At 42.6% G+C, this 24,011-nt stretch overlaps 2 protein-coding genes across 3 annotated transcripts; one reads left to right on the top strand and one right to left on the bottom strand.

Moving 5' to 3' along the window:
- Nucleotides 1–537: 537 nt before the first annotated feature.
- Nucleotides 538–15,662, top strand: SFXN4 (sideroflexin 4). The gene is made up of 14 exons (XM_068198217.1): nucleotides 538–662; nucleotides 747–812; nucleotides 1,574–1,648; nucleotides 2,008–2,034; nucleotides 2,128–2,182; nucleotides 2,965–2,990; nucleotides 4,437–4,487; nucleotides 4,574–4,639; nucleotides 4,752–4,820; nucleotides 6,063–6,153; nucleotides 7,375–7,490; nucleotides 8,208–8,293; nucleotides 9,387–9,501; nucleotides 10,342–15,662. The coding sequence occupies exons 1-14, from the start codon at nucleotides 624–626 to the stop codon at nucleotides 10,417–10,419; spliced, it is 960 nt and encodes a 319-aa protein (XP_068054318.1). The 5' UTR covers nucleotides 538–623; the 3' UTR covers nucleotides 10,420–15,662.
- Nucleotides 14,615–24,009, bottom strand: DENND10 (DENN domain containing 10). Of its 2 annotated transcripts, none has more exons than XM_068198215.1 (9): nucleotides 23,900–24,009; nucleotides 23,140–23,336; nucleotides 21,959–22,038; nucleotides 20,298–20,446; nucleotides 20,005–20,116; nucleotides 19,506–19,606; nucleotides 18,311–18,418; nucleotides 17,662–17,756; nucleotides 14,615–17,008 (listed from the first exon to the last, which is right to left on the bottom strand). In XM_068198215.1, exons 1-9 carry the CDS (start codon nucleotides 23,943–23,945, stop codon nucleotides 16,832–16,834), a joined length of 1,065 nt encoding a protein of 354 aa, XP_068054316.1. In that variant the 5' UTR covers nucleotides 23,946–24,009; the 3' UTR covers nucleotides 14,615–16,831. The 2 variants fall into 2 exon arrangements, with proteins under 2 accessions (XP_068054316.1, XP_068054317.1); XM_068198216.1 differs by lacking the exon at nucleotides 23,900–24,009 and adding an exon at nucleotides 23,444–23,534.
- Nucleotides 24,010–24,011: the final 2 nt, after the last annotated feature.

The raw sequence follows: 24,011 nt of genomic DNA, 5'->3' as shown, positions 1-24,011 counted from the left end.
CCGCTCCTTTGTTCCCAGCAGTTCCCAGCTGCCGTGGGGAGCAGCCCGTGGACACAAAGTCCTGCGTGCTTGTTCGTCGTCTTCTGTCCCTCTGAGCAAAGCAGCACAAGGCGGCTGAGTCCTGAGTTAGCTTTATAATGGGGATCAGTGCTCCACTGTCACACAGCGTGAAAAAATGAGACTGAAGCGATGCCGGTGCTGATGCTCCGGTTCCACCACTCGCAAATCTTTTCAGCCCGGTGTTTGGTCGTTTTGTGGGGTGTAACCGCGGGTTTTTCCCAGTTAACCCGGTATCTGCCGCACCAAAGTGCCCGGTTTGTGCCTGCGGGGCTGCGACACCCCGACCTTCACCTGGCCCGGCCTCCTCCTCCCGCCGCCATCCGGCGGAGGGCGCGGCGGTTTCTCCGCAGCCCGGCCCCTCGGCTCTGCCTTCCCGGGGAAAGCCGCTGGGAAAGGAAAAGCCCACGGGGCCTTGCCTTCCCGGGGGAAGCCGCTGGGAAGGGAAAAGGCCGTGGAGCCTCTCCCCAGCTGCCGGCAGCGGGGCCCCGGCGCGGCGGCTCCGCGGCCGGGCGGAGCGTGCGGCACCGGAGCGGGCCCGGCGGCGCTTCCGGTGCCGCGGCGCCATGGACGCCAACCTGCGCTTCTGGAGGGCGGAGGGGCAGGTGGGCAGTGCGGGCCGGGAGGGGGCACGGGGCGGGCTTAGGGAAGGTCCGAAATAAATAACGCCTCCAACGTGTCTCCCTCAGTCTTTCTTGCAGAGGTTTCTCGTGTGGGCGGACGTCTTGGATCCGCTGCTGCTGTTCAAGTCCTCCGTGAGTCCCGCGGGACGGTCGAGATGAGCGAGCCCGGGGGTTGCGGCCGTGCCGGGCTGTGGAGCGGGGTCACTGCGGGGCTGCCGGGGAAAAGGAAATTCGTGAGGAATGTGGCAGTGCTCGTAGTGTTCCTCAGGGCTGCGGGAGAGCTGGGGAGGGGCTTTGGACAAGGGCGCGCAGTGGCGGGACGAGGGAATGGCTTTAACCTGGCCGAGGAGGTTTAGGTTGTGTAGCTGAAAGGAGTTCGTCCCTGTAAGGGTGGGGAGGCCCTGCGAGCACAGAGGAGCTGTGGCTGCCCCTGGGTCCCTGCAATGTCCGAGCTTGGACACTGGGGCTGGGAGCAGCCTGGGACAGTGGAAGCTGTCCCTGCCACGGCACGGGTGGCACTGGGTGGGATTTAAGGTCCCTTCCAACCCGCAGCATTCCACAGTTCTGCGGTAAACAGAAACACACGAGTATGCACTTCTAGCTCTGATTGCATAAACCAAGGGACATTTCTAGGCACAACCATCTCAGCAGGCCTGCCCAGACCGTGGCTGCTGTGCGTGCACTTGAATTATCCCAATAGTGTAAAAGTTTCTGTGATTGTGAATTCATTGTGTCTGCGAGTGTTCTTGCTTTCACTGCAAGGAACAGATGCATCACTAGCTTCTAGGTTTGTATTTGTGGTGCTTTATAGCTGATATATTGCACTTAAAATATTGAATTCTGAGGGTTTTTTTTTTGTTTTTGTTTTTGTTTTTTTCCCCTCTCAAATACAGAATGAAATAAAAAGAACCAGGTTATTAATACAAATCAATGACAAGACCCTAAGTGAGCCCGTACAGAATAATCAGGTATTTTGGACTGCAGTTAAAGTCTTGACATAAGTGTTTAGCCATATTTTACTGTTGTTTTATTTGTTGTTTACTGTTAAAACCTACTAGTTTTAACTTTTTTGAATTAACCTTCTGTTCTACCCGAGTGTGTGCTTTGGTGCTGTTACACAGCTTATGGGATGTGAATGCTTTATATTCAACAGGGAGTATATGGAGAGAAATTTTGGGGGAAGAATATAATTAAAGGTATATATAAATATAAACACTATGTATAAAAAGGAAGTGATTAGAAAAAGACATAGAATAAATTTAGAAAGAATATTTTACCCAGCCTCTTCTGAAATTTAATTACTAACCTAATTTTCCAACTGTTGTAGACCAAAAAAGCCTTCTTGCTAAGCCTGGTAAGTTTACAAACTATTTAGATGAATTTTTTTTTTTCCTTATTTGAGTATGGCAAAGATTTTCTAATTTGCTTTTTTATTTTCCTTTTTAAGTCCAGCGTACATCCTGATACAGACAAGATAATTCCTGTTTTGTTTAGACCTCCAGGTAGGTTCCCTTAAGTGAAATTTTTTCAGTGTGTGACTGAAGCATCAGGGGGGAATAGCTCGTGGTGAGCAGCTGCTGTGATGCCACAATGACACTCCTCTCCACACAGAAAAGCAAGCAGACTCTTCTGTTAGGTGCATTGGTATATGTGTTGAAGATTTATTTATTTATTCCTATGGTCCTGCTGAGGAATTTTTACCTGGGATAATCTGCTCATTTAGATGGAAACACTCTGATTAGCCTCTGCTTCTTGTTGCTGCAGAATGAGTTCTCAGATCCCTCCACATTTAACTGTCTGCTGTAATTTAAGTTTTTCCCTTGATGGCTGTGGCTGCTGGATGAATTCACATTCTGGTGACAGATCAGGTGTGCCTGGGGTTTGTTTGGGCAGCACAGGTTGTTAATCAGAGATCACCACACTGAGCCTATCTACTCATTATCTCCTGTGACCACTCACAACTGTGGCAGCTTTTGTTATACCTCTATTTTTGAACAGAGAGCTGAACTTGTGTTCAGTGAATTCATTTCCAAGCAGCCCTGGGGAGGGGAGTTCACAAGGGCTCCTTTTGGCTGTGCAATCTGAGCAGGGATTGTGGCTTCTAGAGCCAGGAGTGAGAGATAAAGCTTAGGGCTGAAGTTAATGGTGATGCTGGGGCTTGTGGCAGCGTTTCACTTGGAGATGGAAATAGACAGGGGAAGTTAGGGGGATTTTTCTGCTCAAAACCATCCATCTATGCTCACAGATGTTATTTTTACTGAAATCAACTTTTCTTTCTTTTTAGCTTTCATGCCCATAACTCTTCCCTTGGTGAGTAATCATGACAGATGCCAGTGTGCATCCAGCAAGGCTTCCATTTTCCATAATCAGGGGTTGGAGGGAGGGAATGGAGGTTTTGGGGCTTTTTTGTAGCTTCAGCACAAGCTGTTTGAAAGACATCTGTTTTATGGGAAGTGCTGAGTAACCTGGAAATCAAGCCCTTAAAGAATCTCCCTGGAAGTCCAGAACTGTTAGTTACCCTTCTCCAGCAGCATTCCAAGAGATTGTTCATGTGTGAAGGACAGCTTTCTGATGCAAGGTGAGATCACTCAGCAATGAGAGCAAGGCCTGGGTTTGGTCTGTTCAGCCTCAAAAATCTGGAACTGCAGTGGGAAAGGGTTGGAGCCTTGTGGTCTGTGTCTCACACCCAGAATAGGATTTTTTTCCTATGTAGATAGCGCATTTGCAAGTAAGAAATGGTGTTGTCAGTAAATTACCACAGATACAAAAATAAACTCTTGTTACTGTGCTCAAAAATGGCACCATTTTGTTTCATGAAATTTGTAGCTGTAATCATGTGCTTATTTCTTAATTTAGATTATTTGGGTTTGGGCTTGGCCTATGAGTGTACATCCTGAGATATGTCATTCCATACAGACATTACAACCTGAACTTACATGGCACTGCTAGAAAGTACAGTGAAAGTCTTGATGAATGTTAAATTCATTAATAGCAGTAATAAAATTAATAGAAATACTTTTTTTTGATATTTACAGCATAATGCATTCTCATAGATGTGGTTAGAGTCAGTGCTGGCATTAATAATAAAGATGGTTGATCCACTAATATTAAATGAATTACTGATCCTTCTCTGAGGCTTTGGAAATTCTCAGCCTTCCTCTTTTTCAATATTTTGTATTCTTATCTTGATTGACTCTGTTTTTTGAAAGTTTTCCACACCTTGAGCTTGAAACCTCAAGAAAGGTTGTGGTTTATTAAAGCTGAAGTTCTTATTCACTGTCTGAATTTGAGAAGAAGCTGGGAATTACCTCCTAAAACCTTTGATCTTAGATCAGTTAGATCTAAGTTAGTATTGATATCCCCAGCAAAACCAATCTGATCCTTTCTCAATCATTTCTTTAATTAGACTTTTGTTACCTTAGTTAGTTATTTGCATCTATTTAAGTTTCACAGGCACAAATGCATTTTTCTTTTGGGTAAGAAAGCACCTTTCTGCAATATTCTTGGACATAATGTTTTACTACTCCATGTCTGTGTTGTATACATGTCTGTGTGCTTTCTATTGAACAGAAAAATGAGCATGCCACCTCTGTAACAAGAGAATGTGGTAGCCTGGAACCAAGGCTGATGGCCTTGGGCACGGGCTGGAGCCTTTGACACTGCTGCCAGTGGTACCTCAGCAGTTCTCCTGGTGCTCCTGCACCAAAAACCTCTACACTCTTCAGACCTCATTTTCTTGTGCATTTTTCCTCTTAGGTCATCGTTTCATCTGTTCAGCGCCACGCAAGGCATTCTTTTTTTTGGCAGGTAATTGCTTCTTTCTTTCTACTTTTACGGGTCTTCTAGTCTCAATCCAGAATTCAATTTTTCTTTACAATCTCTCGTTTCTGCAGTTTGTGTTTCACACATACACAACAGCATTCGCTCTGATAAATGGAAATGGCACCCCAAAGGCTGAAGTGAGTGTTGATTTTTATTTTTGTAATCATCTTCATTGTGCAGATGCCATTTTGAACTTGATTTGCAAGTGTTTTACAATGTATTTATGCAGTGTGTTTTTTCTCTCCTTAGGAATACTCACTTCACAAAAAGCAACTCTTGCTTGGCTTGGGAGCCATTTCCTATTCAGCCTTCGTTGGTGTAAGTATGTGCTCAATGACTGCTTTCCTAACAAGCTCTCCTGAGAAGGAGTAGGCACCGAGTGCCAGATGTCCTTCAGGGTATCCACAGTGACAGATATCCCTCAGGACTGTGCTCTGGTGCTCTGCTCTGATGTCTTGCCACAGAACTGTTCAGATTAATAATACTTTCTGATCATCTGTCAGCCGTTATTTTGCTTGGCTTCCCCTGATGCTCCCTCTTGTATCAATTTCTTTGTTGTTTTGCAAGCTTAGCAAACAGGTGGTGGGAGGAACTGGCTGGTGTTTACAAACACAGAGTGAGCCACTGGGGTGTTGTAGCTGATTTTTCATGTGGTGCTGTGGAAGAGATCTAACTCCAAACAAGTGGTGAGGTCTGCAAGCAGCAGTACTGGACAGTGTTTGCTCAAATCCCAGGAATAGCATAGCCATGGAAATACTGCTCTGGATGCGGGGAAATCAGTCTAGGAATAGGAGTTTGTGGTTTCTGGAGTTTGCTGCATCAGAATGAGCTCAGGTATCATCATGACACTCGTCACAAGTGTAAAGGTCTCTGTAATGCCTCTCCCCCCCACACAAAGCAGGGATTTTCATAAGCTTCTGGCAGAAAAATGTGATTGTTCTTGCTTCTGTTAGAGGGAGTTTCACCTCTGCCCACTGCAGGGCAAAACAGCTGGCCAGGATTGCTCAGGCCTTGCAGAAGTCTGGGGAGAAAGCCCTGCCTGTGGGGCATCGTGGGAGTGCTTCCCTTTGTCCCTCAAGGGAGTCTTTGAGGGCCAGCTGGTGTTCTGGCCATTTATTCCTAAAGGAAACTTCCTGCAGGTGTATTATGGGAATATAGAATTGGGCTGGAACTGCAGAGAAGCAGGAAAAATACAGAAGTAAACCAGATTTCCTGTTGGGGGAGAGAGGAGTGTGTGACACAATGCAGTTGGACGAATGTCCAAGGAATATTAGTCAGAGATAATTATTTTCTTTTTTCTGTCTTTGTATTCACAGTGCTGCCGTCCTCTACATAATAATGTAGAACGCTTTTTTTAACACAATGTTTTGTATTCTTATCTAAAAGAGTGATTGCAAGCACCTTCATTAATTAGAGAAGGCGTATATTTTGTTGGAATGTTAAACCAAGGCATTTGTCTATTTTCATAGATGGTAACTAAGTCACAGATTGATTTTCCTAACCTGGTACACTGAAATGCTGCCCATTTTTTCAATGGCCTGTTTCCTCTCCATGCCTTAGGCTCTCCCTCTTGCCTTCATGAATCGTTTTGCGTTGAACAGCTCATTAATGCAACTTGTCGTCAGAAAACTGCTGCCTGCTCCTCTGCTTGGTGAGTAGGAGCAAACTGTGCATCATGCAGCTGGCCTGAGGGCCATTTGCCTGTCTGACTGTAGAGTTTTATTGCTTTTGCATAGGTGTGGTCTCTGTTTCTTCTCTGGCTGCCTTTGCTGGCCCCCTCCTTTCTGTAGTGGGAGACAAGTCTCTCTGTGCAGTGTTCCTGACCTCACTGGATTCTTGCTGGCTTCAGTTTCAGAGCTGCAGAGCACTCTTGTGAGCTTTGTACACGTATCTGAAAGCACCAGGACACGTCAGGAGGGCAGTAGCAGTGGCACTGACTTGACCTGGTGTGGCACATCCGTGACACCAGAGTGCGACATCGCTCTGGGAGTGCAGAAAGGGAGACTTGTTCCAGCAGGGTATTACTAATGCTGCAAGGAAACTGGGACTCAGTTCGTTACTGCAACAGCTGTACTGCCATGGTGAAGTTGAACCAGGACAAGTTTAACTATGTAGTGTCATTAATTGTGTTTCTATTGCCATTAAAGAAATTTTTGACCTTTCTTAGGGAAAAATGGATAAAATTAAAACTCATCATCGCCTCTGTTTCAAGTTATGTGAGATGCCTACTCAGATCTTTCTGAGGGTCTTACTCTAGAGGTTTCTGACTTGTTTCCTTTCAAGCAGGTGTTAAATGTGCTTCCATTTTCTTAAATGTAGAGAAAAGCCTAGGGGTAATTGATTAATGTAAGTCCAGCATTTGCAAAGTGTCCTCTGGTACACTGGTGTCTTTATTGAGTAGCCCTACCTAGAACTAATAAAAAGAGCAATCTTTTCTTTCAAGCAAGGTCAGATTGACAGTCTGTGCCCTTCCTTTCAATGCAGGATGCAGCCTTTTCTGAAACTCTCTTCCTTTCAGGATTTTGTCTTCTGTGCTGGATTTTATGCTGAGCAGGACAAAACCTAACCACAACAGAAATCCCTCTACTTTCTATTAAGACAAAGTACTCATGGTTTGAGCTGTACGGAAATGATTTGAAAGTACTGAATCCATAATGACAAAGCACCTTTTAGGACTGAAGCCTTGCAGTGTCTCTCAAGCTTCTGAAACAAAGATTCAGAGTAGATTTTCATAGGGAGTGTTTTTTTAAGCTGTCAGGTTGTTCAGATGTGAACTGTTGAACTGGACATGTAAAATGCACATCATTATGAATGTTACTGTTGAAGCAATCCTTTGGGATCTATTAAAGTAAAATCCCCTTTAACCCTGCAGGTTTGACAAGTGCATTTAATGTGGCGATGGTGAGAAGCCCAGAATTTGATAATGGGATAGAAGTGATGGACAGGAATGGCAAGGTTATAGGAGTGTCTAAGAAGGCTGGTGAGAAGGTAGGTGAGGGGGTGGAGAACTTTTTTGACTTGCCTTTCATTCCCTGCTAAGAGCAGAATGTGATGCTGAGAGTAGCTAGGGTTGGATATATTGAATAAGGAATCCCACACCATGTGCTGAATCTTTGGGCAGGCTTGGATTAGGTCTCTGGAACCAGGTTCCACAACTTCAGTGTCATCAAGGGCTGGCTGCCTCCCCAGACCAATATACCAAGGACCAGAGACACTGGCACAGACACTGTTTTCTCTGGTCACCAGAAGGAGATAAGACTCTTGGATCTGCTGGTGGGACACCTCAGAGAATAACCCTGTATTGTGGAAACAACTGCATGAGCATAAGGATTTGGTGACAGCTGGAGAGAGAACTTCAGATTTAACACAGCCTAGTTAGGATGCCCAGAAGGTATAACAAATTGTATGAAGTTCAGCTTTAAAACTGACAACTTTTAAAAAGGAAGTCTTAGCAAAATTATTATCATGACAGGAAATCTCATCAGTAGTTTCACTTGCCTTCTAAGGAATTTCTCAGTCATAAGCAGAGTATTTGCCTTAGTTTCCATTTAAGAAAGAATTCCTCTTATAGCTATTGTTATCCCTCATTAACTTGTTGCTTTAAACTCCAGAGTGCAAGACAAAAAAGCACTCAGGAAAGCAGGCAGTGTTTGAAGCTGCCCAGAGCACTCTTTTGACAACACTTGTTTTGCTCTCTCCCTGAAGGCTGTTATGGAAACAGCAGTGTCCAGAGCGGTCTTGTTTGGGACAACGTTCTTCCTGCCAGAAATGCTCATGTACTGTGTGCAGAGGTGAGAGGCACTGCAAGGGGCTGGGGGTGCCTGGGCAGTGGTACTCTGGTTTTCAGTCTGGCTGTTACCATTTGCCAGGTTTTTCCTTGGGTTTGCAGTATTGCTTGCCGTGGTGGAAGTGATGAGTGGGAAGTTGCTGCTGTTCAGCTGCTGTGATTCTTTGAGATCATTAAGTGAGTCTGGTTATGTCTGAACCCATGCTCCAAGGTTTGTAGGAATGAGGTTTTCCTCTCTGCTCCCATGTAGGAAACATGTTTGTGCTCTCCTGACAGGCTCTTTTCCAGCACCTACCTACCTCCAGTTCCCTAACTTAAGATTTGAGTTTCAATGTCTGTATCGAGGTTGTTCACAGCACTTAGCTTGGGGTTGTATTTTTGAAGAGGTAATGTGGCACTTGAATTTGCAATTAAAGCTGGATCCCAACTTCTAAATAGTTTTCCACCTGTTGTAAAACATGTTCTTGCTTTTCAACATTTTAAATCCCTGTATCCTAAGAAGAATACATTGTATGCTTTATGTGAGAGGGTTCTTAGCCTGCCCTGAACTTTTGGTCATGATCCTTTGTCATGTAAATAGTACAGATAGGGATCATCTTTGTCAGGTAATTTGGTATTGCCTAAATTGATTCCCTGTCAGCTTAAGGGACTCCTGTTACCAAGAGACAAATGCAGATGTAAAATAAAACTTTAAATATATATGTCAAGTAAGAAATTTTTGCACAAGGCAAAATAGGGCTGCCATAGGGACTAAATGTGTAAAGAAAGAGGGTAAAGCAGGAAAAATCTTAAAGAAGGAACTGAGACACACACTTTAAAGCACTAATGTACTTTCTCTCCTTTTGTCACTTTGATCTTGCTGCTTTTTTTCTTAATCTTGACAGTCTGAGCTTGGGAAATGCTGCAGGCAAGCAAAAAACAAAGGGAAAGCACAGGAAGTTAAAGAGTAAGAACATAGGAAATGAGTAAGGAAACATCTTTAGGAACCATAAGCCTAGATTATTACTAATTTCAGTGAAATAGTGGCTGATGCTCTTTGTGTCACTGTCAGGTTATTTTTCAATATACTGACATACTTTTTTCAATGCCTTGGACAGAGCAAGATTAGTTAAAAATCCTCGTGCTTTGGGTCCCGTGAGGATGTTTGTGATTATGTCCGTCCTAGCAGGGATGCTGCCAGTCTCCTTCAGTATGTACCCACAGTGTGGGGAGGTAAGTCCTTTCACAGGAATGGATTTAAGATTATTGTGGCATTAAATCGGCCTTTCAGAACTATGGCCAGCAGCCTAAAGGCCACATATAAAAAAAAATCAACAGGATTAGTGTGGTACATCTAAAATGAGGCAGCAGAGAGGCTGCTTGGGAAGGCCCATGTACTAGGCAGAGGCTCACAGGACTTTTGAGGTCTGAGTTGCATGGTGTGTTATCTATATTTACACTTTTCAATGTAGATTTATCAGATTTTCACAAGTCTGAAGCAAGCAAGGTTAGGAGAACTAACTCTTGCAATTTTCAGTGGTTTCTTTTATTTGTCTAAACTTTCTGGCATTTTAGTTTTTTGGGTTTTTTTTAAGATTTCTTAATCTCTTATTACAACAAAGCAAACTGAACATAAATGAGGGGGCTTTTGAGGAATTATGTACTGAGATTAGGGCTGGTTGATGCCCTTTGGGCTTCCCAATGGCTCGGCCCAAAGCAGAAGTCCTATGTGTCACCCAAATATATTTACACCTGCATTTGGTGATCTTAAAGGTCTCTTCACACCTAAATGATTCTGTGATTCTACAGTGAACAGAGATAATGTCACTATTAAAAAAAAATAAAATTATTTCTTCCCATATGTGTGCACATGTAGAAAATGTTGGAGGAGAAATAAAAAAGCCCCAAAACAACAACAACAAAAAATCCCTTAAATCCCCAAATAAACAAAGAGCAAGTCCTAAATACTGAATGCAGCACTTGAATTTGTGCAAAGTGCAATGGAGTAACAAGGACTTAACATCCACTTAGCAGGCCGTGGTGGTGCTGATTCCCTTTTCTCCTTCATTTCAGGTAAAGAGAGCAGACCTCGAACCAGAAATTCTGTCATCTACAGAAGAAACAGAGTTCTTCTACAACAGGGGAATTTAGAGCCTGACTTTTATATAGAAATGTGTGCTCTGATCCAAGTGAATTCTGAATTGTGATTCTGTGGTGGCAAAGGTGCCAGATCCAGTGTGCGATGGTGTGGCCTGTAAAGAGGCAGAACTTGGCAACGTGGCTTTGCCAGCCCCAGCCTGGAGGCACATAAACACCTCACCTGATGCTGAGAAGTGCTAGAAAAGCACTGTAACACAGCCTTTGTCACAACCTGTGTTCTGTGCTTCCTAGATGATTGATTTCTTAATTAAATGACTGCTGAGTACATAAGCTTGTTCTGCTGCTGCAACTTTTGGTGTGCTTCTTTCTAGGAACTCAGCTGGTGAAGGCTTGGACATCAGCACTCCTGTGGGTGAAGTCCAGCTGGTTCTTCTCAGAATACTTTGATGTTCTCAGTGATCTAACAATGCTCCTTTTGAGGATGAGACATGAGTGAGGCAGCCCTTGAAGTGATATTAGACAAAGCAATCCTGATGGCAGTAGAATATTGGTTTAATTTAGTTGTTTAAAAAGTGTTCAGGAAATGGGTGACAAACTTGACTACCAGCTAGTTCCTGTTTTTTCGAACATCCTTGAAGGAGTTTTGAGGCTTGATGGCTCTTGAGCTTTAGAACTTGTTTTTTGACACTGAAGCCATAAGGTGATACCATGTCTTTCTGACCTTGTGCTGGACAATGAGGAATTCCACTTTTACAGGTTGGCCGTGTTTATCCAAAGAAAGCAAGCTCTTTTGATATGTTCCATCATTTTTGTATGATGATCAGTGAGGTGATAATGTTTTGCTGATCCTATGAAATTATTCAGGGACCCTCAGCTGTCTGGGAAGAGCTGCAAAAGGAGCTTACAGGAGACCCTGTGATTTTGACATCTGCAGTGATTTTTTGAGCCACCTCTTCTACAACCCCTGCCTATAGTTATGTGAGGTGCTGCTAAGGCTGTGTGACTGATGGAAATGCACTAAATAATACAAATTTATTTATATGAAAGTGATTATCACAAGCGTAGCCTCCAAAGTGTGCCATAATTTAACTTCCTTAGGGCACAATACACAGGTCACTGCTATCCTGTTGCTGGAGGATTGGATTTCTTTTCACAGTGTGAGGAAAACAATGGTTGCCCAGTCCAATCCATCCTACAGGAAAAGAACAGCATAGAGCAAAGCAAGGAAAAATTGCAGGCCTGGGCTCTTGCAAGAAGAGATTCCTGCTGTGCTTTTGGCACTGAACAAAAGCAGGAAGTTGGGGGTTGAGTTTAATTTCTTGTTTGAGTTCTACCTTTTTTGAGCCTCCCTCTAACAACTTACTAGAGGAGAAGGTCAGACAAGGGAGGAGGAGAGAGGAGCAGCAGCACATCCTAAGGACCTGGAACTGGAGTGGAACATGCTGTAAAGCTGTTCCAGGAAGACCATATGGATACTGTCTGTAATTGGTGGAGTTTGCACTACTCCACTGGAGGACTGTAGTGAATTTTTAAAGGTAAAAGATTGTTTACACCTACTGAACTTGGCCTCTGTGGGTGATGTTCTTCAGTACATCACTGAAGTACTGAAGGTGCTGTGATGGTAAAATCTCATCAGGGTCAAGAAGATAATTGTGTTGTGTCAGACCAAAGGGTCTGCTGAGCCAAATGTCATCTGCTCATGGTAAGAGGTTAGAACTAGATGATCTTTAGGGTCACTTCCAACCCAAACCATTCCATGATTCTACCACAGGGTCAGGTGGAACAGGCTTAAACCTCAGCCTGCCTCTCTGGGTGAAGTGTTTGTCCCCTTCCAAACCTTTAATAGCAGAGGCACAGATAACATCCTACAGTTAAATTATCTAAACTATGTTTCTCTATTCCTATTTCAGTCACATACCAAAGGCAAATGCAGGAGGGGTTTGATTCCACTCTCAGTAAACAGTAACTGGCACTACAGTGAAGACCTGCACCTCTCTCCACTCTTTTTTTAAACATAACTTAAGAATGGCTAAAGTAAATGCCAGTTACATGAACCACAGTGGGAACAAGCAAAAAAAAAAAAAAAACAAACCAAAAACCTAAGAGCAGAGCAAAGCCAACAAATAGAAGAGAATATATGGGTGAACTTTGGATCGTCATGGTAACTGGACAAGCTATAAATTCACTGGCAACACACGTGGATGTTTTAAGCAAATTGATGTCATTACAACTCCATGAGTAAGGCTTCTGGAATAGGTCTGGTAATAGTGTCTGTTATTACAGCTGCCTCTTCTCAAACTCCACCAGCTCCTTACTGAATACTTGAGCTGAAATTTGCCATACTAAACCCAGCTCCCTCAGGATTATTAAAATACCCCTTTCCCCCATTCTCATAAAAGTTCCTATTGCCCTAAGCAGAATTTTCCAGAAGAGGAGGGTAGGCGCCTGCCATTTAAATTGTCAGCCTGGCTGACTCAGCTGCTTCCCACATCAGGGCAGGGAAAACACATTGATAAAAAGGCCCTGGCATCCTCAGCCTTGAGCCAGTCCCTGAGATGAGAACTGCCAGGAACAGACACCTGGTAGTCCAGAGATACAAGTCAGGAAACAAGACTGGGACAAGCAGCAAAGCATCATGTTTGAGGGACCTGGGAAGAAGAAACCTTCCCCTTTGTAAAGTGGAATAGATTAACAACGCAGCAGCCCAAGGCAGCTCTGTCTCCTGCCTTAGCTGGCCCTTGTGTTAAGTGACAGTGCATTAGTGGTGGAACCAGTTTCAGTTGTGGTGAATGACAACAGAGGGAAGCTTTCAGCTTCAAGGAAAACAGAAATCTTAGTACAGCACAAGATGCTGTGCCTCACCCACTCAGCTTGTCATCTTGAAATGTAGGAAAATCCAGTGAGGCTTTCAGGCCCCTTTAATGTAGCTTAAAAAAAAATCAGCCACTCCCATATTAAGAAATACTGAGATCAAAGCCTTTCTCAGCTGGAGCTGTGTCCCTGCTTTATCCCCAGGCCTGTAACACAGCCATGCTGCTTTTCCCTTTTCCCCACATACAGGGGTAGAGAGGAAGGAAGGATGAAGGCAGGGAGGCAGTCCTGCACTGCAGCTCCTTCCCTGTCAGACAGCAAACACCACGTGCTGCACAGTGTCACTCAGGAAGGAGCTGCTGCCCAGGCTTTGGAGTCTCCTCCTATCCCACATCACTCAGCAGCTCCAAGGACTGGCTCCACCTGACCAGAGATGCTCTGATTCAGACTCCAGCCAGCTGCCTAGGGAGGGGTGTAAGGCACTATGAGGCAGCTGGGAACTCCCTACACTGAGCATTACGGCTTGTTTTTTATCTAGAAATGGAGCTGCTTCAACTGATATCTCAACCACACAATTAACAAACCCTCAGTAGCCATTTCAGGAGCAGTCAGAGACTAAAGGCAGAAGCAGCCAGGATGTTTAAGATGGATTCTGTAACATGTCCCATGTCAAGTTTTTCCAGGTTGAACAGCATTACACTGCTGTCCATTGAACATTCCCCCTTCACACACTTGCCTGCAGGGGAAATAGGGCAGGGCAGCTCCTACCAGGAACTAAAAGCCCAGGGATGAAAGCAGTAAAGCAAGTAACCCAATTTACTCAGCAAAATCTCATCTGCAGGGACTGAGTGTTTATCCTGCTCCCCTTTCCAAGCCTCTGCCCTGCTCACTCTTTTCCTTCCAATTTCTGCAAATGTAGTGGAGATGTTATGGTGCAGGAACCATTCACCATTTTGTATTTCTCCAAGAACAGAAAGGTAGTAAGAAAAGGTATGAATAAAAATTCCATTTGAAACGGCCTTTGCCTCTAGGAGGAAGAAAGGATGTCATCTGACTGCAAAAGAGCAACTGCACCCACAGTCTGCTTGTGTGCATCCTGGGGAAAGGGAAGCAAAAAATAAATAGAAATATTTTCCTGTCCTGACCTTGCAAATTTTTCTATTTTATTTTAAACATTTTTGAAAAGAAACAGTGTCAAAAGTCACTAAGAAAATGCAAGAACATTAAGACAATCCTTTGAACTCACTGAAGCTGAGGGAGGCCAATAAATCTTGTACAGTGCTGACGATAAAATCAGCAAGGACAGAAGTGTTTGAGCATTTCCAACCTAAAGCCCAAACCATAGCTCAATCCCAGTATTGCAAAATTAAGAGCTAAGGCCTGTGACTCCATGGTCACAACTATTCAAAAATAAATTAAAATAAATTAAAGGGCAGACTGTTCAGGAATTTTTTAATAGGCATAAACATGCTATGAGTCCAGTTCCTTAAGTGCAAAATCGTATTTCATCTGTGTTGCACAAACATCAGGAGATCTAATACAACACTGAGATTTTCAACTGAAACATTTCCAGAACAGAAATCAAAACAGGCATTCAAGGTTTAGTTTGCAATTGAGCTCCTCTGCTTTGTGTGGTGTCTCTAGATATGCCTTAAGGCAGTTTGTTAATAAGAAACAATGGGAATTTCTTCTCAGTTACACTGTGGTGTTAAGACAGCTGGCTGAAGCAGATTCAGGTTTTCCTTGGTAAAAGAATTCAGTTTCAGTAGACTTTAAAGTAGGTCCTGAATAGAATTTTCAGCATTTTTTGCAGATCTTCTAATCTGACTGTGTTATAGGTCCCAAAACAGCAATATTAAAGAAGCAGCAATATTAAAGAACCATTAACAAAAACCATTAATGGGCAAATGGGGACAAAAGCTGTAGAGCACTTACAGGTAAACAAAGGCAGTTTCTCAGAAGTTAAAATTACATGCTACTGTGTTCAGAATTTAAACTTCAGAGTAAGTGTTTAAAGCAGAATTTTACACCCCTGAAAATAGTTCTGAAGCACTTTCATTTCCTGACTGTAACAATCACTCGTATACACAGATGCCACATTCCTTAATCACATTCTAAAACAGACTTCCTTAAGGTATCATACATAGCAGAAGGACAACTCTTTCTCCAACCAATATTGCTTGCACACACTTATGGATGAGCTGTACCAGTTTCAGAATAGCAAACATCTAATTATTTAACAATATAAATATTGGTTACTAAAGTTTTACTCATAAGTATAAAATCTCTATGTAAAACCACATGCTACAGCCTATCTGTACAAAGGCCAGGAAAAAGTTTCTTTTTTCTTTTAACAAAGTGCTACTGCAGAATTGACTGATTTGTTGTGGACATTTCTGAACAAATACAGATTGTTTAGCTCAGAGCATTTCCTTACAGACTCTAAATTCTTCTCAGAAGATTGTAAAGCAGTTAGTTTCAGGCTGCTCAGTTAAAAAAACAAAACAAAACAAAACCAAAACAAACAACAACAAAAAACCCAAACAACCAAAAAAAAACATTCGAGTTATGGCTGTGCAACCAAACAAGTAGGCAAATTTTAATTTTCTCTGAACTCTTTCCCAGTTTTCACTATGACTGCAGAAGTCTCCATCTAGGTTTTATTCACACAGCACCATCAGACATCAGACAGTACCTGTGTTACAGCTCCAGTCATTCAAGAAGCTGCTGTTCTACCTGTGGCACCTGGCCATTTGAGCATTCCTGGTGCATAAGGCTTTGACTCATCTGACTTTCTCTCACGTGGATCAGCAATGAATGGCCAGCTCTCTTCTGAGCTGAGAGCCCCGACAACTCCTCAAATGACTCCAGCTGTAAGGCAGCACTCATCCATGACCCTCCCCAGGAAGCCCCACTCCAAGCACAGTAATCCTGTGTCTTACCCCTCCACCAGAGGCATGGGACAGAGTGAAAGGGGGGAAACCTCTAAGGCAAGAGTCCAAAAGGGGTGCTCAACTCACACCTGACCTTCAAAATATCCCTTCCTTTCCATACTAAGGCTACCACATCAGATTTTCCCAGATATCCTTTATTCACACCTAGACACTTTCAAGTAGAAAGAGAGAACTTGTCCATTTATTTGGGATTTCCAGGTATCAGGCAGTCCAGAGCAAGAGCAGCATCTGACAGGCTGACATCCCTGGAAGCCCAGAAGGAGCACTCAGAGCAGCTGCATGTTCAGGGTGTCCCTGTGCAGAGATCAGCACATCCCAGCTGTGCTGCAGCCATGTTCCAGACCCCAGGCAGATGAGTCAGAGCTGTCCAGCCTCTGGAATGTGCAGGACAGCCACTACACTGATGTCTGCCACAGCCTGGACACACTGGCCTGTGCTACTTGTATGTCCACTCACTTTGTGGTGTGAAATACAGGAGCTAGAGGTACACAGTTAGAGTTGGGGGGAGATAATACCAGGAATGTTCCCAAATATGTCTCCATGTGTTCCCAGTCAAGCTCCAATATTCTGCATTACATCATGGTAACTAAGACATTGACTCATACCTTTAGTTTTTCATATAAAATACCAGGTCTACCTATCTGGATGGCAGAGACAGCTTTTTCAGAATTGGTCCATAACACTGCAGTGCATCAAAATCAGATTTTGAGCATTTGTTCAGCAGCTGCTAAATGAAAAAGGAAGTTTTCTGTGGCTGGTGGAAATCGCTTTTGTTTCAGGGCCTCAGCATTAAGGGTTGGTTTTTCATTGCCATCCGAAACTTCAGTAAGTGAGGCTAAAGTAGCCAAGATTTCTTTTGTCTTCAGAGAAATATCCTTAAGGAACAGAAAAACAAGCAACCATGAATATAGTATTAGGTATTAGGTATTAAAAGGTTTTCACATACACTTACAATAAAAAAACAATCAATACAGAACAAAAAAAGGAAACGGTAAATAAATAACTCATTTAAAATAAAGACCCCACTTGTAACAGTTCTTCAGCCTGCTCTTGTGCCATATTGGATAAAGGAAGCACAACCACTCCTCTCCTGCCCTTACTGAGCTCTGTGACTAAGTCACTCAGTTGTGAAATGTCTAATATTACATGGGGGAGGGAATGATAAAACGCCATCATCATAAAAATCAGGTTTTATAGCTAAGAAGCCATATTTAGCAGGACCTTTTCAAGGTATTGCCAATAATATTGACAAAGCATTGAGCAAAATCCATGCCTTGTGGAATAAAACTGGGAAAGGAGTCTTACAATCAATAGAATTTCTGAACTTTCTTCAGCAATGTAGTTACCCCAGAGATAATATAAACTAAGTTATCCTTAAAAACCTGCATGATGAATAAAAATGCTCATTTGTAAAAAGGCAGAAGGTAGAAGAGACTGACTGATTCTCAGGGCCACTCTTCCTCCTTCTCCCTCCTTCTGCCAAGATTTAGCAATAGAAGTTAATTAGATTTAAAAATAAAATATTAACCTTAATGACTTGGCTGTCTGATTTATCTGGATCTTCTGCAGATTGAACAATTAGTTGTCCAATTTCTTTGTGAAGTTTTCCCATTGTCATTGCCTCTGTGTAAGAAAAAAGTAAAACATCACACATAAAATCACTTTTTTGTGATACCTAGAAATGCATATGAATAACACACCAAACTGAGGAATCTTTTCATGACAGCCATTTGAAATCTGTTGGTAAAGGTAATAACCTTGTATCAACAGCCAGTACCTCTGAAGTGGCCCAAAGCAGTGATAAGGAGCAGCAAGATGATAAGCAACATACAAGGTTTTCTTTCAAATAATCCCCAGTCTTCAGGTATTTAATGCCACGTTTTTCTAAAAACTCATGTAATATCTCTACATTCAGCTGAAAGTCTCTTCCATGTCTAACATGGATGTTATGAAATCTCAACTGGGCATTTGTTGGAAAACAAAGCACATCCTTCCAAATTCCAACTTCAGCCGGTCTTCCAGGGCAGCAATAAAATGAAGACAGAAACTTACATATTGACTTTTCAAAGCCTGGATGGAAGAAGGATCAAGATTGTTTGATCTACAGCAAGGTTGAGCAGTTACTGTCAACTCTGGAATAAACCGCCTCTAAATCCAAAATATAAAGAGCAACCAACCTTTTACTACAGGTGACACTGTAATCTCACTGTCTGCCAAATTCACATAGACATCATAGAGGTCTGATCTACTGCTCACTTCAGAGTCTGTAAATCCAGCGACGTAACCTAGAGCACGGAATTGAGCAAGATTAGGATCTTCAGAAATAAAATCAAAAATCACAGTCCTAAAGTCTGTTCTAAGAGTATCTGACACAATACCCATTGGACCCAAGAGGCTGCTCTCTTGATATTATCAGTCATTCCACAACTGTTCAGCAGATGCTTCATTTCCAAGGAGCTTAAAAATCAACTTTTAAAACTGCCTTGAGCATGGATTAACTGCTAACACTACAGCAATATCACCAAGTTACCAACCTGAAATTTTAAACTCTCTTCCCCTCTTCCTACTAAAATTACTCATTTGTAACTTTCTCATTACAAATATCTCCACTCTGGAGCTTCTTGTCACAAAGTCAGTATTAGACTGGAACAGAGGAATAAACCCAGCAGATTTGCTTATTTATAGCATGTCAGATGAGCAAACTTGGAGCAGGTTTTCTCCACGGAAGATGCTTAGCGAGCTGTAGAAATGCTGAAGATGAGTAGTCTCCTTCCTCATACTCTGTATAAAGCAGCCTCTTAATGGCCACATGATGTGTCACAGCAACCTCTGCATAAAGCAAGGGCCTGTTCCTGGATTATGCATTAAGCACTATGCACACACAGCACTGTGTCACACAGACCAAACTCCTACAGGTAAAGTTTACCTGTGATTAGGAGCCTCAGACTTCACCGACATCAAAACAGAAGTCTGGGACTTCAGAGTTAGGAATTCAAAAAAACCCGTTCCATTACTAGCGATGTGTAGAAGCTGGGAAAAAAGTGTAGCTTATCTAAGTGAGCTGGTTCTGTACAACAGGAAGACTTTCAATCCCTCCAATCAAAGCATCAAAGTCTCAAGGCTGCTTTGCATCTGTGATTAGGGATAGACTGATGTGGATCCACCCAAAGCCACCAGATTAACTAATTATCTTCCCACATACTTGTTTAGTTGATTTGCCTTTTCCAAAGAAAATTATGTTTAATTTTGATCAATAGCATTAATAGCAAAATAACCTTCTTTTCCCTCCAAAGTTCCCTGTTGCAAAACTTTGCAGCAACAGAAGCTGAAATTGAATTTTCCTGGTATTTTTGATTAATAAATTATCACTACCTGTGCAGGCTTTTAAGGCTTCCAGTTCCTCCTCATTTAGATGCACATATGAATGAAGAATTGACCAGTCTTGTCGATGCCACACTAAAGCAGGCAAAGTCCTAGGGAGATTAGGGTGCAACTTGAGACACAGTAGATTTTTACTGACACTAACTAAAGCTTCACAGTAAAAACTGCATGCTATGAAAAATAACAATAATCACTAGGCCCCATTTGGAGGGATATATATTTATTTATATATTTATATATTTATATATGAATTGTAGAAATTTCTATTATCAGTGCAAGCAGAGTTTATCACTCATTCTACCATTAAAGTTCTCTGAGTTGAGCAACGTACAGCTAAACCTTAAGAGAGATTTAGCAGAATTTCTATAAACAGGTTTAAGATGGATTTTTTCCCCCTTAAAATACAGGATTTTTTCTCAATGAAGGTTCAAAATTTGTTTGACTTCTGGGGGTGGGTGGGTGGGTGGGAAGGAAGGAATTGAAAAAGTACCTGGTAAATTCCTGGATAGCTTCTATTCTAGGATGGTATACTACAATTCTCTTCTTTAGCATCAATGCAGTATATAAAATAACTGTTTCCATTCCAAACTGAGACACTATATCTAGAAAAAAAGAGGGAATTATTTTATAGAATATAAATTATAATTTTTTTTTTTTAAGAAGCTTAACAATAACAGCACAGGTAACAGTGTCAGCACAGTTTACTTGAAGCATACATGAAAACAAGATTGTATTTTAGGCTGTAAGAAGGAAATCAGAATAGAGACTGTGGCAGAGATTAACCTTTGATGGAGCCAGCAAGGTAAGCCTTCCGAGCATCAAAGTCCTTGCTGAGGAAGGATCCATTTTCTTCACTTTGGCAGATGCCCTTTGTGAGGACTGCAATGTAACTCTCCATCATTTTAACTGGACTTCCATGCTTCAGGTAGATTCTGTGTGAAAAGGAGAAAGTCTGGTATTTTAACTGCAATCAGTGCACCTATATATATAGATATATATATAGATATGAAAAATAAAAAATTTAAAATAGCAATATTGTTGACATTAATTCCTATTCTGGACATCTGGCTGAGGTTTTAAATACTAAACTAGAATTCTTCCAACATGCACACAAACACGTCTGTCTTTTAGAATTTAAAATAACCCTGTATTTTTATTTCAGCTTTCTATTTTAGAATGAACCAACATGGACTAAGATAGAAACACACCCCAAAGGTGTAGGTAGGTGTCCAGACAAAGGATTCTTTGTAGACTTGGAAGGTATCCCTTAATGAAAAAGCAACTACCACAGTAACTCCTGTTATTACATGCAGACTATGACTAGGTAGCTTTTAATTTTTTATCCAAGTATCTTTTGCCATTCTTCTGTACTCTTTACTAAACGATGAAAGAAAAATATAAACAAGTCCTTGATACTCAATAAAACCCCAAAATGACACAGAGGAATCACACCCTAACATGCACTGTCAGCTGTCTTCCAGGAAGCAGAGAGACACTGTAACCTCTTTTACAGGTTAAGATATTTCAGGAATAGCATTGAAGCTGTCAACTACACATTTTCCATGGTAGCTATAGCACAAAGCTACATCACATTTGAAACTCAATTATTATCATGCTTAGAAGAATCCATTCTGGATTTGAAAGGAAGTATTAGCTGGTAAATCAGCAGAAATGTGATCCACAATGAATCTAAGTTTTTCATGTATCACCAAAAAAGGACACATCTCAGTTTTTCAGTACTCTGCAGAATTGGTAAGTCTGAAAGCATTTCCAAGTCTGCATTATATATAGTAAGTCCCAAGAGCACAATAACCTCACAGTTGCATCCAATCAGCTGCAAAATCCCAGGGAATACTCTTGGTATCAATAATTGGGACTGAACTAATTTGGAAACTGAAGGAAAAGCAAAATAAGAAGCAGAGAGAGAGCATGAGAATGGGGAAATTAAGGGAAGTGAGTAAACAGGATAAGGAAATGAGAAGAGGTTTTTTGGTTGGAAGAGGGCTCTCACTTCCCTATAGGAAAAGCAAAACCATCCCTAGGTGCTGTGCTTAGCTCAGAGGAGCTCCAAGCAGCATTTACAAAGACGTCATGGGGGATACAAGTCATTCACCATACACATGGTGATCTTTAAGTCCAGCACTGACAGCTTCCCAAATATTTACATTTTTAAAAAATATATTCTCAGAGAGAATGAGTGTGAGGGTGGTGGTGGTGTGTGTCTGGAGAAGACACAGATTAAAACCCAATGCACATCTGACATTCACCCAACACCTTCTGTATATGACAAGCTCAAATCAAGGATTTCTATAATTTGATTTTGTTTGTAGTACTGAGTTTCCAGCAATTTGTTTGAACAAATGCAACACAATGAGTTGAACCTCTTGCTTTGGCAAGATGTAAGCATGCACAAGGCAGAACCTCAGGCCAGCTTTTATACAGACCTGCAGAGGATCCTGGTGAAGGCTGCGTATTTCTCTGGGTTGAAGTCTTTGGCCGTCAGGACAATGGAGAAGTGGGTCACCTGCACATGACACAGACACAGGAACACACAGAGCTCAGTTAATGACCCCACATGAACAGACTCGGTCACTTCACTGTCAAGGCTCCTCCCAGCTGCAGGAATGGCCTGGACAGAGGACTTCTGATGTGACTCAGCTCTAGTACAGACTATCTTTTGCTTAACCTACACACAACAGTTGCTCTCCTCTAATCTCATGAGGTTATTAAAAAACAGGAAGGCATTTTCCTTCCCCATAGCAGGGAGGAAACTTCCAGAATTTGTTGCCAAAGGAGGCTGTGGAGGCAGGCAGCATCAACATATTTAGAGAGAGACTGGAAAAAATACACAGATAGCAGGCCCACAAACAGAACTACTCTAACTTCCTCAATCAAATGATTGTGGGCTGGGACAGTACAAGACTGAAAGTCTGCAGACAATGACCAGGCTCACGTGTCCTCCTGAAATAGCATCTCCCACTGCACCTACTGAAGACAGCACTGTGACATTTAATTTTATTTTACTTCATAGGAAATATAAACTTGGAGTGAGGAAAGGCAAGCAACATTCTGCTGTGGGCATACAAAATTACCACATTATCTTTCTACTTAACACAGCATGAAACATGAAAGTTGAACAGACTTAACCAGCAATTTAATGATTTTCATAACAGGGAAAAGACAGAAGATATAACTATATTTGCAGTTTTCCAGTAATCAACACAGTGGAAAAGCAACTACCTACATGACTCAATCCTTTGGGGAAAAGTGGCAGCAGGTTCTATAGGAACAAGATTCTGGACACTATGAAACAAACTTTGCAGAGAGAAAAAAAAAAAATTGCTGAACTTTAAATGCATATTAACTAAAAACAGCAGCATGAAATAGCATTTGTATGTTAACACAAAGAATTGGGTAATGAAGATCTCAATCATTCTGCAATTCCATGTCTTGGTGATAAATGAAATGCAGACTGGCTGGGCACCTGGACAGAGCTGCATCTGCGAGCACACAACACCTTGAATCCCTTCTCCTTTCTCTCCATGGGAAAACACTGCTTAACCCACAGAGGAAGCTCTGCAGAAGCCCTCCCTGCATTCTACTGACAAACCCCACCAAGCCATACCTTGTTCAAGGCTGGAGAATCTTGAACTTCTACCGTTGTGACGTAGAACCAAGACCTTTTATACTGGCCAAACACAAACGCATGGAGCAGTTTGTTTTCATCTGTAAGGCAGCACTTTCGCAGTAACAGCGTCCTCAGTTCCGCTGTTACGGACGGATAACACCAAACCCACAAAGCATCTCCGTTGGTGTCTTTTTCTATGGTGGAAAGATGTTCACTGTGAGAATGCCAAACAGCAGCAAGGAAGTAAATTGATGGGTTAATCAGGTTTGTTTCCTGGAATCAGATTAAAATTCCACCTTACCCTGACCTTAGACATCCAGTTCTGCCACTATGGTTCAAGCCCTAAGGCAGAAATTCTGATACGGGTTTTATTTTTAGAAATTTTAATTAATTTTTTAATTTTTTTAACAATTGTAATTAATAAATCTCTATTCTTGACCTGCTTCACGAGGTCAAAGAAGCACCAAGTTTGAAGGCACATTCAACATGAGCACGGTATTGAGGAACAAGCACCCGGACCAGCTTATTTATGATTTTCCCTGTTTCTGATTTCGCAACACAAACCTCGGAAGCCGCGAATTTCAGACACTTCGGCCGAGTTGTGCACGGCTCAGCTCCGCAACAGGCAGAGCCGGCACCCCCGGCACCGCCCGGGCCCGCGGCCTCAGCGCGGCGGGCCCCGGTACCGCCCCGGGCCCCGGCACCGCCCCGGGCCGCGGCACCGCCCCCGCCCCGGCCCGGCTCCCCCGGCCCTCACCGATCAGCCCCACGGCCCGCAGCAGCTGCGCCTCCGGCTCTGCCATCTTCGCTCCGCCGCCTTCCGCCCGCCCGGCCCCGCTCCACCCTCACGGCCGCGCTCCGCCCGGCGG

Source organism: Anomalospiza imberbis, chromosome 8, assembly GCF_031753505.1.
Source record: "Anomalospiza imberbis isolate Cuckoo-Finch-1a 21T00152 chromosome 8, ASM3175350v1, whole genome shotgun sequence".
NCBI classification, from domain to species: Eukaryota; Metazoa; Chordata; class Aves; order Passeriformes; family Viduidae; genus Anomalospiza; species Anomalospiza imberbis.
This window is presented reverse-complemented; position numbering and strand designations above follow the sequence as displayed.